At 46.5% G+C, this 12,101-nt stretch overlaps 1 protein-coding gene across 5 annotated transcripts in view; it reads right to left on the bottom strand.

The window, feature by feature from the left end:
* Trpv6 (transient receptor potential cation channel subfamily V member 6) overlaps window positions 1–12,101 on the bottom strand; it is a 15,002-nt gene extending 2,901 nt beyond the window's left edge. Inside the window, exons 1-13 of one of the 5 annotated variants that reach the window (XM_074061651.1) lie at window positions 12,039–12,101; window positions 11,417–11,490; window positions 3,805–3,902; window positions 3,521–3,643; window positions 3,011–3,148; window positions 2,623–2,721; window positions 2,308–2,480; window positions 1,744–1,890; window positions 1,455–1,667; window positions 1,089–1,175; window positions 915–991; window positions 509–674; window positions 55–121 (exon numbers count right to left, since the gene is read on the bottom strand). In XM_074061651.1, the coding sequence (XP_073917752.1) occupies window positions 55–121; window positions 509–674; window positions 915–991; window positions 1,089–1,175; window positions 1,455–1,667; window positions 1,744–1,890; window positions 2,308–2,480; window positions 2,623–2,721; window positions 3,011–3,148; window positions 3,521–3,638 (1,285 nt within the window). In that variant the 5' untranslated portion in view covers window positions 3,639–3,643; window positions 3,805–3,902; window positions 11,417–11,490; window positions 12,039–12,101. The other 4 variants (XM_074061633.1, XM_074061641.1, XM_020184645.2 and 1 more) reach the window with 4 other exon arrangements.

Below are 12,101 nucleotides of genomic sequence, written 5' to 3'. Positions count from 1 at the left end.
TAAGTTCCTTCAGTCCCACCTTTCCATGCCCCCTATCTTGGATGGATGATATACCTGAAGCAAAGCCCAGGATTACCACAGCCATCAGCCAGCAGAATCGCATCAGATCACCAAAAATCATCTAGAGGAAGGGGAAGTCAGAACATCACACATTCAGAGTAGTTGCCTCATTAAATGCTTGCAGATCTAATCCTGAGAAGCCTAAGGTCTCCATGCCCCAAAGCAGGGGTTTGCCAAGTGTGGTCTGCAGGCCAAATCTACTTGACCTATCTTGTAGCCCTTAAAGTAAGAATGGTTTTTAAAATTTTAAGCGATTTTAATTAAGAATGGAAGGAATGGAGGGGAGGGAGGGAGGAAAAGAAGGAAGGAAGGAAAGAAAACACACAAAAGACTACATATGGCTCACAAATCATCAAATCTTTACTGTCTGTACCTCTACATAAGTGTTTCTGTTTGCTTAGCCTTGGGCTGGGACTTTTTTCTAGGAAGCATAAGAGAAGGCACTGACCTTCTGGATCATGATGGTGAAGGGGCCCAGCATCTGGAATCCTCGGGCAAAATACATGACATTGCACCAGCCCAGCACCAGGGCCAAGGACATGGGTACCACCTCCCCCTCTGCATTGGTGAGCCGCATCACCATGGTCACCAGCACCAAGAAGGCATAGGTGATACTGGAGAGAGAATAGGAAGCCAGTGATGAGAGGAGGACTGGGAGCATCCAGAGGACCTGACAGCAAGAGTAGGGACTGTAGGACACAATCAGACTCAACCTTAGCACATTTAAGTGACTAATGATCGCATGCATTACAGGAGAGGGAGCTCTAAGTTAAGGTTCTTTGAAGGTCAGGAATCCAGGGAGGGAAACTGGAGCCCAAGTGAAGGAAGAGTTGAGAGTAAGAGAGGAGACTCACATGATGACATGGAATGGGCCCCCAAGGATCGTCTGTCCAAAAAAGCGAGTGACCCCCAACCTGAAGATGTCTGGAATCTGGATAAAAGTCAGGAAGGCAAAGACATTGTAGGCCAGAACTCAGGCTGGGTCCCTGGGACAGATAGCCTTACTCTGGATCCCATCTACACCTTACCTCTACCAGCAGGATGATTATAGCCCCAATGATAGTCACCAGCTCCCCCACCAGCCGGATGTCATCCTTGGGAGTCACATAGGCCTCCTGCGAGAAAAATGCTGGTCAAAACACTCAGCTGATCCATACCTCTGCCCTGCCTGCCCTTGTGCCTAGGACCACCACGCTGTCAGATTCCTTCTAAACCACTAGGTCTGGCTAGTCTCAAGCTCTGTTCCTACATTTCAAGAGTATGTTTGTTTCTGTGTGTATACACTTTTAGTCTGTGCCCATGTAGCAGAGGTTTGGGTGTGAGGATAGCAAAGTGAGACCAAACTTAGAAAGAGCACAGAGCAATCTGCCCAGCTGCCCTTCTTAGTGTAGCACCTGAAGGAGCTTCTGCTGCAGGAGGGTGTTGTCCCGGGGATTGGTGTGGTTAGTGGTCCTGGACTTGAGGGGACGGTAGACACAGCACATAGTAAAGCAGATGATGTACAGCAGGTAGATGGCACCCAGCACGCAGAAGTAGGGCCGCCCATACCTCTTCCACTTGAGGCTCACCAGCTCCTTCACCGGTGTCTGGTCCAGGATCTGACGAGCCTGCAACAGAAAAAGTAGAATAGGAAACTCCAAGACTCTGGAATCCCTTCCCCAGGCCTGTGTGAAGGCCCCATACCTCCCGCTTCTTGGTGGTGATGATAAGTTCCAACAGGGATTGTTCATCACCCGACGAGTCAATCTCGGTGAGATCATAGAGGGTAGAGGTCAGTGGCCCATACGTCCACTGGATGTGCTTCCGCTTCTGCATCAGGTGTTGGAACATCTGAGAGAAGGTGGAAATGGTCAGGAGTCACAGTGCAGGGGACACCATAGTTCAGTAGAGGGTGGCAGCCTTCACTTAATGTTCACACTGATTTATGGTTCATCCCTCCCCATGATGCCCTCTAGAACCTGGAAAGGAAGATAAGAGAAGCTGAGGGGTCATTGCTCTAGGTAGGACAGGTGGGTCTAGGCATTACAAAAAAATCACAGCATGGGCTGAAGACTGCATAAGCCACCAACACTTCAGTGAAAGTGAGCAAGAAAAGAAACAGAGGCAGGAGATGACAGAAATCCCAATCTGAGCTGAGAATGGGACCTAAGTGTTGAAGATGTGTGTTCATATCAATTTCCTCCCAACAGGGTAGGATAAGGGCATTAGAGAAACACTCTAGGCCTGGGTGGAGAGAAGGCTCCTCACCACAGTGTTGCCCTCCACGCCTGCCAGCTTGAAGGGAGTGAGTCCCTGGTGATTGGGCACAAGCTCCAGGGACTGCAGATGGTCCCCACCATCATAGGACAGCAGTAGGTTGTACATCTGGCAGGCAAAGGTTTTGTTGGGTTGCAGGATGAGGATGTGAAGCACTGTGTTTCCTGGGGGAGGACAGGGGCTGCCATGTGGACACAGGTCTAAAGTTCTTCATGGTCCCACTCCCACCCTGGGTTGGCCTGAATCAGCTCCTCCCCTCACACCCCAGTCACATCCAGTGTGACCTCTCCCCATCCCAGCTCTTACCCAGGGAGTCCTGGGCCCGGATGTCAGCTCCATGCTCAATGAGCAGCCGCACAATCTCCTCACTGCCCACACAGGCTGCAAAGGACAAAGGGTGCTCCCCTGCCAACACAGAGGGGTCCATGGCAGGATTATAAGAAGAGAGGAGTATTCTCACCCAGGTGACTGTCTCCTCCTCCCACATCTCAGCTTGGGGTTTGGGGACACTAGTCAGCAGAACCGGAGGAAAGGATTATGCAGAGGGTCATGGGAGGAATTTGGCCTCTGGCCTTAAGTCCTATAAGGGCTTCCCCTCCCAACTTCCTGACAGATGAAGCTGAAGGCTAGGCCCTCTTTTGCCTCTGCCCAGCTTTCTACCTCCCCTTACTCCCACCTTGGCCTTGGCTCTTACCATAGTAGATGAGGTTGCGGGGGCTAAGGTGGAAGGCAGATCCTGTAGCTCTGGCAGAGACACTGGCCCCATGGGCAAGCAAGGCATGCACCAGGTTCACATTTTGATTCATGATAGCAATGTGCAGTGCAGTCTGACCTAGCCCAGAGAGAACCATGAGTCAGAGGTCTGTTCTTAGGACCCTATAGAGATCCTTCCCATTGGTACCCATGCTCTGTTACCCTAGGGCAATCTGGGATGGAAGACAGGGAGACATTTAAGTATTCAGGGTTCCCAGGAGACCCAGCTGCACCCCCTCCCCATTTCTACCCCTTCTCTAGGCTTTTGTTATTTCTAGGATCAGTTTTTCTAGTGATATACAATCTAGATATACAAGGAAGGAGAAAGACTTCTGTAACAAAGATGAAGAGTAGAGATTCTCAGATGTCCTCTTTGGTTTCTCCAAATTATCCACCACAGATACTGCTGGAAATATCAAGACTACCGTTTTTCTCCATCCTGGGTCCTCACCTTCATATAGCTCAGATGTCATGGGCTCAAAGACCAGCTCTGGTGCAGCCTCCATCAGCATCATGGCGGCCTCCAGGTTGTCATAGAGGGCTGCTATGTGCAGTGCTGTCTCCCCCATGGCTCCTAGCATTTTCAGAGAAAAAAGTCATATGACGTCTATGGGTCAGGGACACGGGACAATACAGAATCCAGGTTCTGTACTCTCCTCAGAAGGCCCGTGTCAGGCCTTCTTAGTTAGTGCTGGGGACTGACCAAGATACTAGTGCTAGGGCTCTGCTCCTTACCTCTCTGGTGTACCTCACAGCCCTGATACTTGAGCAGCTTATTCAGAGCCTGGACATCATTTTCTTTGGCTGCTAGAAGGAGAGGAGACTCCCAGATCCTACCAGGGAATGGGATAAGAAAGTGATAGTGACTATGCCTAGTTTTAAACACATGCTAACTTCACTTAGACATATGTGCCTCACAGCAGTGGACCTTACAGCTCCAGATCTGGGCAAGTGGGTTCATTGCCACACAAATGTCAGCCTAGCTCTTTTTCTGACTGGTTGGTTAACCCCAACCAACATTTTGCCTATTTAGCCTGTTTAGAAGAGTGTCGTGACTGGTTTCCGATCCTCCTGGTGCTGGGATCAGAATGTTCATTGTGTGCAATATTGCTTATCAGGTGATGAGGGGAGGAGTTTTTAGCATGTATCACCTCCTGACCCACTTACCTCTGGAGTGGTCTTGTTGTAGTCTTTAACAGGTGCTCTAAGATTGCCCTCTAGGGTAAGCCTTGTTTTTCATGGACTAGGGGTATAAAAGTTCTTTCTCATATTTGTGGAGGTAGTCAGCAGGCAGATGCTAGCAGGTTTCCTTCTGTTGCTTGATGCTCTGCTTACTCAATCTTAGCAGAGCCCTTTGATTAAAATTCCTCCCAATGACAGCATCTTTAGGGCTCAATCCAAAACCAACAGTGACCCTTGGGAAAAAGCCTGGCTGCAGGCTTCCTTTCCTCCTAGGTGGTCGGTCATTCATATGCTCTCTCTCTTTCTCTTTCTTTTCATATCTTAATCCCTATAGCCTTCATTCTCAAAATGGGCCCTAGATCATCAGCATTCTATGAGCACATAAGAAATGTCAGTTCTGAAGCCTACCCTTTGATCTGGAAAATCAGTCTGAAGTTTAAGAAAACCCCCAACTGATTTTTGTGCATATTAAAACTTGAGAAGCATTACTCAAGCCAGTAGTTATTTTTAGTGTGGTACCTGCATGAAAACAAATAAAGTAATAAATGCAAGGCAAGCTCAGGAATCACTGTCTCTAAACAGCACACATTAAAGCTTAGGAAGCAAAATTCTCCATCATTCTCAGACCTGCTATCTATAAGGTCTTAGGTGCTACTTTATTTCCACTATTACCTGTGAAGATGCTACAATGATGATGCCAACAATGATAGATGCAGAGGAACTAGAGAATCCAATTTAAGATTTCACTCAGCGACTTTCATGTGGATCTGAATGGTCCCATCTTTTGGTTTAATCATTCTTGGGCTAACCCAATTTTGGAATCATAAATTTTTTTTATTCTAGTCTTTCCTTATTATCTGTTTTCACTTGTTTTAAGCAAAATTTTCTTCATTGTCTCTCCAGATCATCTCTCTAGTCTTAGTCCTAGAATGAACTAAAACTATCTTATAAAATCCAAATAAGACCCAGGGATCTCTTTAATTTAATTGTCCCTCTCAGCCTAGAGCTGAGAGCTTTCTAGAGGAGTGAATAAAATAATCCTATTTAACATCCAAAAACATTGACAGAAGTGCTGGCAGTGGCAAGAAACCTGCTTTGAAACTGGAGGTGGGACGCTGATTAGAAAAGAAGGACTTAACATCTTCCCCAATTATAGCTCCACTCTCTCCCCACAGGCCTAGGGCACTCCTCAAGCCCTATCAGTCCAACCTTTAAAGTTGTGTCTCCAATCAGTCCCTTCCTTTATGTTCATATTACAGCTCACTGATTTATTTCCTCATTCTCTAGACCAAAATTAGCAAAATTTTCTCTTAACTAGTTTCCCTGTACCCTATCTACTGCTAGTCTATTTCCTGAAGTTGCCTCAATAATTTTTCTAAATGGCAAATGCAATCACAGCTTACAAGAGTCCACTGGGTGCTTCAATGCCCAAGGAGAAGGAACACAGAGATCCTTTACAGACTTTGTGCAACTATTTTTCCAACCCCCTGCTCCTCCTCTTCACTCTTTACACCCAGCATTTCCTTCACACCACACACCTCAGCACCACAGAGCACACCGTTCTCCCTGTGCGTGCAGCCCATGGGGCTCCTTCTTCCTAGAATCCACTCTTCCAGCCCAGCAATTGTTCATTGCCTACTTTGCGTTCTGATACTGTAGGGAAATGCCTACCATGCAGTGGATACTCCACTAACACTAGTTAGAGAACGGGTGCATCAGCAGCTGTGCCAAAAGGTGGTTTGGTTGTCCTGCCTTCCTTGTTATCTCCATCAGTCAACCTTAAGCAAACATACAATCTAAGTGAAAAACAGTATGCTTGGTATGCAAACACAGCTTCAAAACAAGTTTACTACACTCCTTTCACTACCACTACTCCAACCATTTGTCCAAAGCACTGGAATGGAAGAAAAACAAAAGCTTCCTCCTGTCCCCTACCATATAATCACGTGACACACATGCCTTCCCCAGAACTTTTTTCACTCTCTTCTCTTTCCTTATTTTTATTCCAGCATCTTGCACTGTGTGTTGTAATTAGTATGTTTCTTCTTCTACACTAGGGACTTGATCAGTTCCCTTTGGTCCTATGCATCTCTGAAGCTTGCAAAGCTAGTTTCCATTTCCTATGTATTCCTTTTCTTGCCTGTATTGATATGCTAGGGAACCTGGGGGAAGAGCTAGGGTTGCCATATTTATCAAGTAAAAAGATAAGCTGCTCATTTAATTTGAAGTTTAGATGCACAGCTAGTTTTTTAATGTATGTATGTATGTATGTATGTCCCATGAAATATTTTGCTTACACAAATAATTTATCCATTGTTTATCTGAAATTTAAAATGAACTAGATCTCCTGTATTTTATCTAGCAACCTAGACAGACCATACCCCAGGTAAAGAAACAGCTTATAACCCAACCCTGCAGGTATGTAGAGAAATAGCCTCCTCTAGTTGCAAACTCCAAAATTCACTAAAATGGAAGGAGGTGCAATGGTATGACAGAGTGCAGATGAGTTCAGGTGGTATCAGAGCCATTACTTGCAATAATATAATGGGGCCAGAAGGGGACAGCAGAGAAGCCCTAGAGTTCTTGGTAGTAAGGATGCAGACCCCAGAACACCTGACTATCTTTGGGCTCCATAAAGAAAGGGCAAAGGGCACCAAGGAATCTTGTAGATTATCCAGTAGCAGCCTGTCATGGGAGGTTAGATCACAACTGAGCAACAGGGTGTGCTATTGTCATCTAATGAATACAGGAGAGAATGCTAAACGTCCCACACAAGACAACCACAAAGGGTTATCCCATCCAATGTATCAACCATGCCAAGGTGGAGAAATCCTGATTTAGAGGTGCAATTATTCACCATCCACTAACGAAAAAGGATTCTTCACACAAAAAAAGAATTAGAAATTCCCTTTACATACAAAATGTTTATTAACAGATTATTTAATACTGAACTAAGGAACAAACAAAAAGGTAAAGAAAGCCTTTTAAGCTCCCACTGATAAAACAGCAAGAATGAATTATAGAGCAAATCTAAAATTATAACAATATGAATGGTATTTGTGCATGTTCTAGGATGTTTTATTTCACTGGGCAATTCATTATAAAACTGAACAGCCTAGTTCAATATTAGTTTAGTAGAAACCCAACTATGGGATTCTTGGCACAAAAACAAATGCATATTTTCGTTAAGAAAATCAATCAATGTTCTGCTCAGGGCCACCTCTGGGTTACCAAGTAAGAGTCCTTGACTTCCTTCCTCCATACTCCTGCTCCCACCACCCGCTTCTCCCAGTTCTCATGCGTATGGAAATCTGTGTATACCAGGTACAAGTTTTGCTTGGGAAACAATGCAGGCTACTGAGAGTCTTGAAGAAAGTTCAAATCATAAGTTCAAGGGTAGAAAGTCCCTATGAATGAATTCTAATCTGTTCATGTATCAGATGAAGACAAAGGCCTAGACCTCTGAAATGATTTGCCCAAGCAAGTTAGAGGCTAAGCTGGAACAAGTGACCTGTTAGCCATTTCTCTGTCCCTGCTTTTACGTTCATCAGACTTGGACAAGGGCTTAGAGACCACAGAGGGGACTGTGAAGGACACACATGGGTCCTACTGATTTCTTTGCAAGTACCCTCTTCAGTAAGTGTGCCCTTTCGGTAGAGTTTGCTAGTGGTCTAGCCTGTGGCTGTCTTAAGCACATGATCTCAATGGATTCAGTTTTGTTAAGAGGACATTCTCAGTTTGAAATTATTGAGTTGCCTTTTTGTTAGACGTGACTTTCAGATTCCACAGCAACATATCAGTTAACATCACTTTTGTTCTTTATGGTTGTGTAACACAAGCTGAGAAATTCTCTCATTTTTCAGAAAAGGAAACTGAGGCAGCCTGGTCAAGTTATTGCCAAAAGATCACACAGGGTTAAAAGACAAAGTGCTTGGCCAAGAACATAACCTGAGGCACTTACCACTAAATTATGTGGTTCTTCTAGTTTTATGACTCCTCCTGATTTTTCCTGGGAGGTGGGAGGCAGGCCTGGAGCAGTGACCACAGATGGGAAAAAGTAGTCATGTGTGGGCAGGTGGCATACACTGGGCACTTGTGGGCCTCCTCCCTCCAGCTGAGGCTCCTGGCAATAGGATGAGGAAGCCAAACTCTGGGGAAAGTGGCTGCTTAGAGATCTGGAACTGGGTTATCTTTTTAACTGCTGCAACTCCTGTTGTGCACATAAGTAGATGTGTGCATGAGTGTTATGTGTTTACTGAGGACGAGAGTGCACAGTGTACAGAGGAGTCCCAGGGCTTCATTTGCACAGATACTTCAATTCACACAGAATCATTCAGGTATGTATAGAACCAAATGAAAACCTCCAGCATGATTGCCTTTCCACCTGAGAAGAGAAAGTGCCAGCATGGGAGGGGTGTGGAGTCAGGTTGGGCAGCCTCCATGAAGCTCCCATCACACCCCATACCAGCCAAAATCAGATATGGCAGCTTCCTCCTCTGCTCCCTTAACACTTGTTTTACCCTTCTCTTGACCTTCCCCAAGCTCACCTTTAACCCATGTACAGTCATCCCTCAAGTATCTGAGGGAGCTTGGTTCCAGGACCCCCACACATGCCAACATTCATAGTCCCTTTACTGTGTAAAAGTCCCTTTTACACAGTGGCATATACTTGCATATAATTTACACAGGTTTCCTGTAGTGTTTACTTATTTAGAGTTTTTCAAGTCAGGGTCTCTTTTCAGCCAGGGCCAGCCTGGCTTCAAAGTCCTGATCCTGCTTCTTCTTCAGCCTCCTGGGTGCTGGGATTACAGGAGTGTGCTATCACACCTGGCCCTCTTGTTTACTTTAAATCATCTCTAGGTGACTTATAATACCTAATACTAAGTGCTATGTCAATAGTTGTTATACTCCATTGTTTAGGAATAATGATGGCCAAAAAAGGCTGTACATGTTCAGTACAGACACAACCTAACCATGAAGTATATGTCTGCAACAACATAACTTTTTAAAAAATATTTTCTCCCTGAGGTTGTTTGAAACTGCAAATGCAGTCCACTATATGGACATACTACTACATTTTACCCATCAGAACATGAACTCCTTGACAATAGAGAATGAGCCATATTCACTTCCTACCAACCTAGGGAAGTGTCTTATGCTCACCAAATGCTTAAAGCATTGAATTTCAGGAAATGAGGAAATTCAAGCCAGAGGGAGAGGTACTCAGAAGGGAATGGGAGAAAGTTAGGAGTTCAACTGATGTGGATTTAAGTCATCGTGGGGTGGGGGGGTGGTTTGCATGTCCAAGGCCCAGGAAAAAAATCTGTCATAGAGAGGGAGGTTGAGTTCCCAACTGTCCTGCAGAGACCTTAAAGCCATCACTTCTCACTGAGCCATCCCCTACTCCATAGAATCTCGCCTGGACCCACCACAAATCTCCCCTCTGAGTGCCCCTTGGCACACATTCTCACTCATCACTTACTCCCTCTAGTGTGCTGAGCCTGCCTCAATCGTGTGGGGAGAACAGGGCCAACCTTCACAGCCTAGGGATGGGATTACATGAAACAAACTGAGTGATGGTAACTATATAGTGTTGGGTTCTCAGTTCATTGTTTACTGCTGTCTCTCACTAGTTCACTCTTCACCTGTCCATATTGCTCTTATTTACATGGTCATCCTGTGCTAATCTAGCTGTCTGTATGTCTTCCCTTTGCATGAAAACAGTTTATTTTCAGTCAGGCTCTCTGATCCTGCCCAAGTCCTCCATGCTGTCCTTCCCTCAGCAGCACACAGAAAACCTCACCTACCCCTTTTGAACCCCCAGGCTTTTCTGCACTCTGTGCCTGGTACCCCCAGCCCCAGGGTCCTAAGAGTGGGAAGAGGATGAGTAGAACCAATGACTAGTTATTCTCTAGTAACAATGCCATTCTGTTGCCCCAACATGTCATCAGCCAAACATGTGCTACGGCCCCCACTCTCACAGGCCTGGGGGGAGAGGTGGGTGGCTGGTGTGAGAAACAGGAAAGCCACAGCTCAAGGAAGGGGCACATCCCTAGCCAGCCTAGAATACTTGAGCAAAAGAAGAGGAAATCCCAGGCAGTCTTCCGGTCAGCCTAAGTCAGGTTCCTGCATTCAGAGATAGAGAGAAACCCTAAAAAAAAACTTTAGGCTTCCTTCCATGAATATACATATTATCTGCCTTTTTAGGGCCCCAGGGAAAGCCCCAGAAATCATAACATGCCACCAACTGGGTGGGTAGGGAAATCTTACAGAATAGACCACACATGGGATAGCTTCAAGAGCCCATGGATTTCCTCCTCTCCTACTCCCACTCCAGACTACCACAAGGGATGCGTCAAGTGAGTTTTTAGAAGTTTTCAGGAGCTGAAAGCCAAAAGGAAGATTTCCTTAGGGCTCACACTCTAGAGCCTCTCAGATCATTCAACCTGAATGGGAGCATGGGTGAGCACTTATCCTTAGCACCTCTGATATTTTGGCCAGGTATCCAAGCCACCCCACCCAGTAAAGAGAAAGACTCAGGATCAGATCTGAGCTTTGCTGGTCTCAGTGCCTGGAATATAGTGTGGCCTTGGTCAAGGTCTGATTGAGACAAACGCACAAGAATGACATCTGTTTTCACATTTTGTATTACTTTCTGGTGATTACTATCTGCAGTCCCCTTTCTACTTTATTCATGTGATCAGTTCCTCATGACTCTCACATATGCGTATGTATATACTATGTGTCTCTTCCAAAGAGACTGTTCCAGTAGAGTATATCTCTAGTAGAGATATACAGGGCATTGTCTCAAGCTGCCAGTGTATTTTGCATAAAGAGAGCGCAATACCGCAATCCTTACACAGTCTAAGTAGGTGCCTGGCCATCAGGGAGTTACTCCTAAGGGACATGCAGAATTGAAGGGGATCTTAAAGATAACAAACACCTGTGCCCAGGCATCCATCCTCTCCCACCTAGCATCCTGGGCAGCTAACCCCACAGGCCAACACTGGAGACAAAGTGCTCCCCTCCCAAGTAGCCAGTCCAGGCCTAGGAGCACCATCTGTTCAGCCAGGGTGCCAAGTGAAGACCAGAGGCTACAGGGGAGGGGATGGGGTACAAGCCTGGGACTGGGGAGGGATAGATACAGAGTAGATGTGAGGCTTACCTCTTCTGTTGCAGTAAGTTCTGCTCATCTCGTCTCTGAGCCCAGGAATCCTGTCTGTGGAACCATCTGCAGAACTTGTTCCATAAGCAGAGAATTAACCCCTTCTCCTTAGGCAGCGACCACCCCATGGGGTGGAGGGCCAGCTCCTTGTGGGCCTGAGGTTGAGTCCAGACCCCGACTGGGCTCGGCCTTGGGGCCTCATCAGCGCCCCCAAGAGCCGGCCTGCCCTCTCCCTGTAGAGGTCCCGTCTCCTACTTCTCCTGTGAGGCCCTGGGAGGCTCCCTGTGGCTGCCCAGCCGTCTGCAGAGGGCTCCGGGTTTGTTACACTTGGCAGAGCAGGGAATCTGCCAGGCTAGTCTGTCGGAGCTCCTGTTGGGAGTGTGCAGGAGCTATATGGACACTCCCTCCCTCCTCCCAAATTACCTGAGATTTAAAGAGACAGGGCCCAAGTCCTGCCTACCAGGGGGCCTTGCATCAACTGCAACTCTTTCTTCCCCCTGGGACTCTTCCCCTGCCCCCAGGCCAGTCACAGCAAAGGAGGTCTTCAAGATTAGAGAGCTTCCCCTGGACTTTGGGACACCTAATGACCTTTTCAGGGGAGGTCTGGACAGGTCAGGCTCACCTGAGGTACTCAAGGTAGTGAGGAGGAAGGGGAGGAGTTAGAAGAGGCCATTCTCAGGATTGA

Source organism: Castor canadensis, chromosome 2 (genome assembly GCF_047511655.1).
Source record: "Castor canadensis chromosome 2, mCasCan1.hap1v2, whole genome shotgun sequence".
Classification (NCBI taxonomy): domain Eukaryota; kingdom Metazoa; phylum Chordata; class Mammalia; order Rodentia; family Castoridae; genus Castor; species Castor canadensis.
This window is presented reverse-complemented; position numbering and strand designations above follow the sequence as displayed.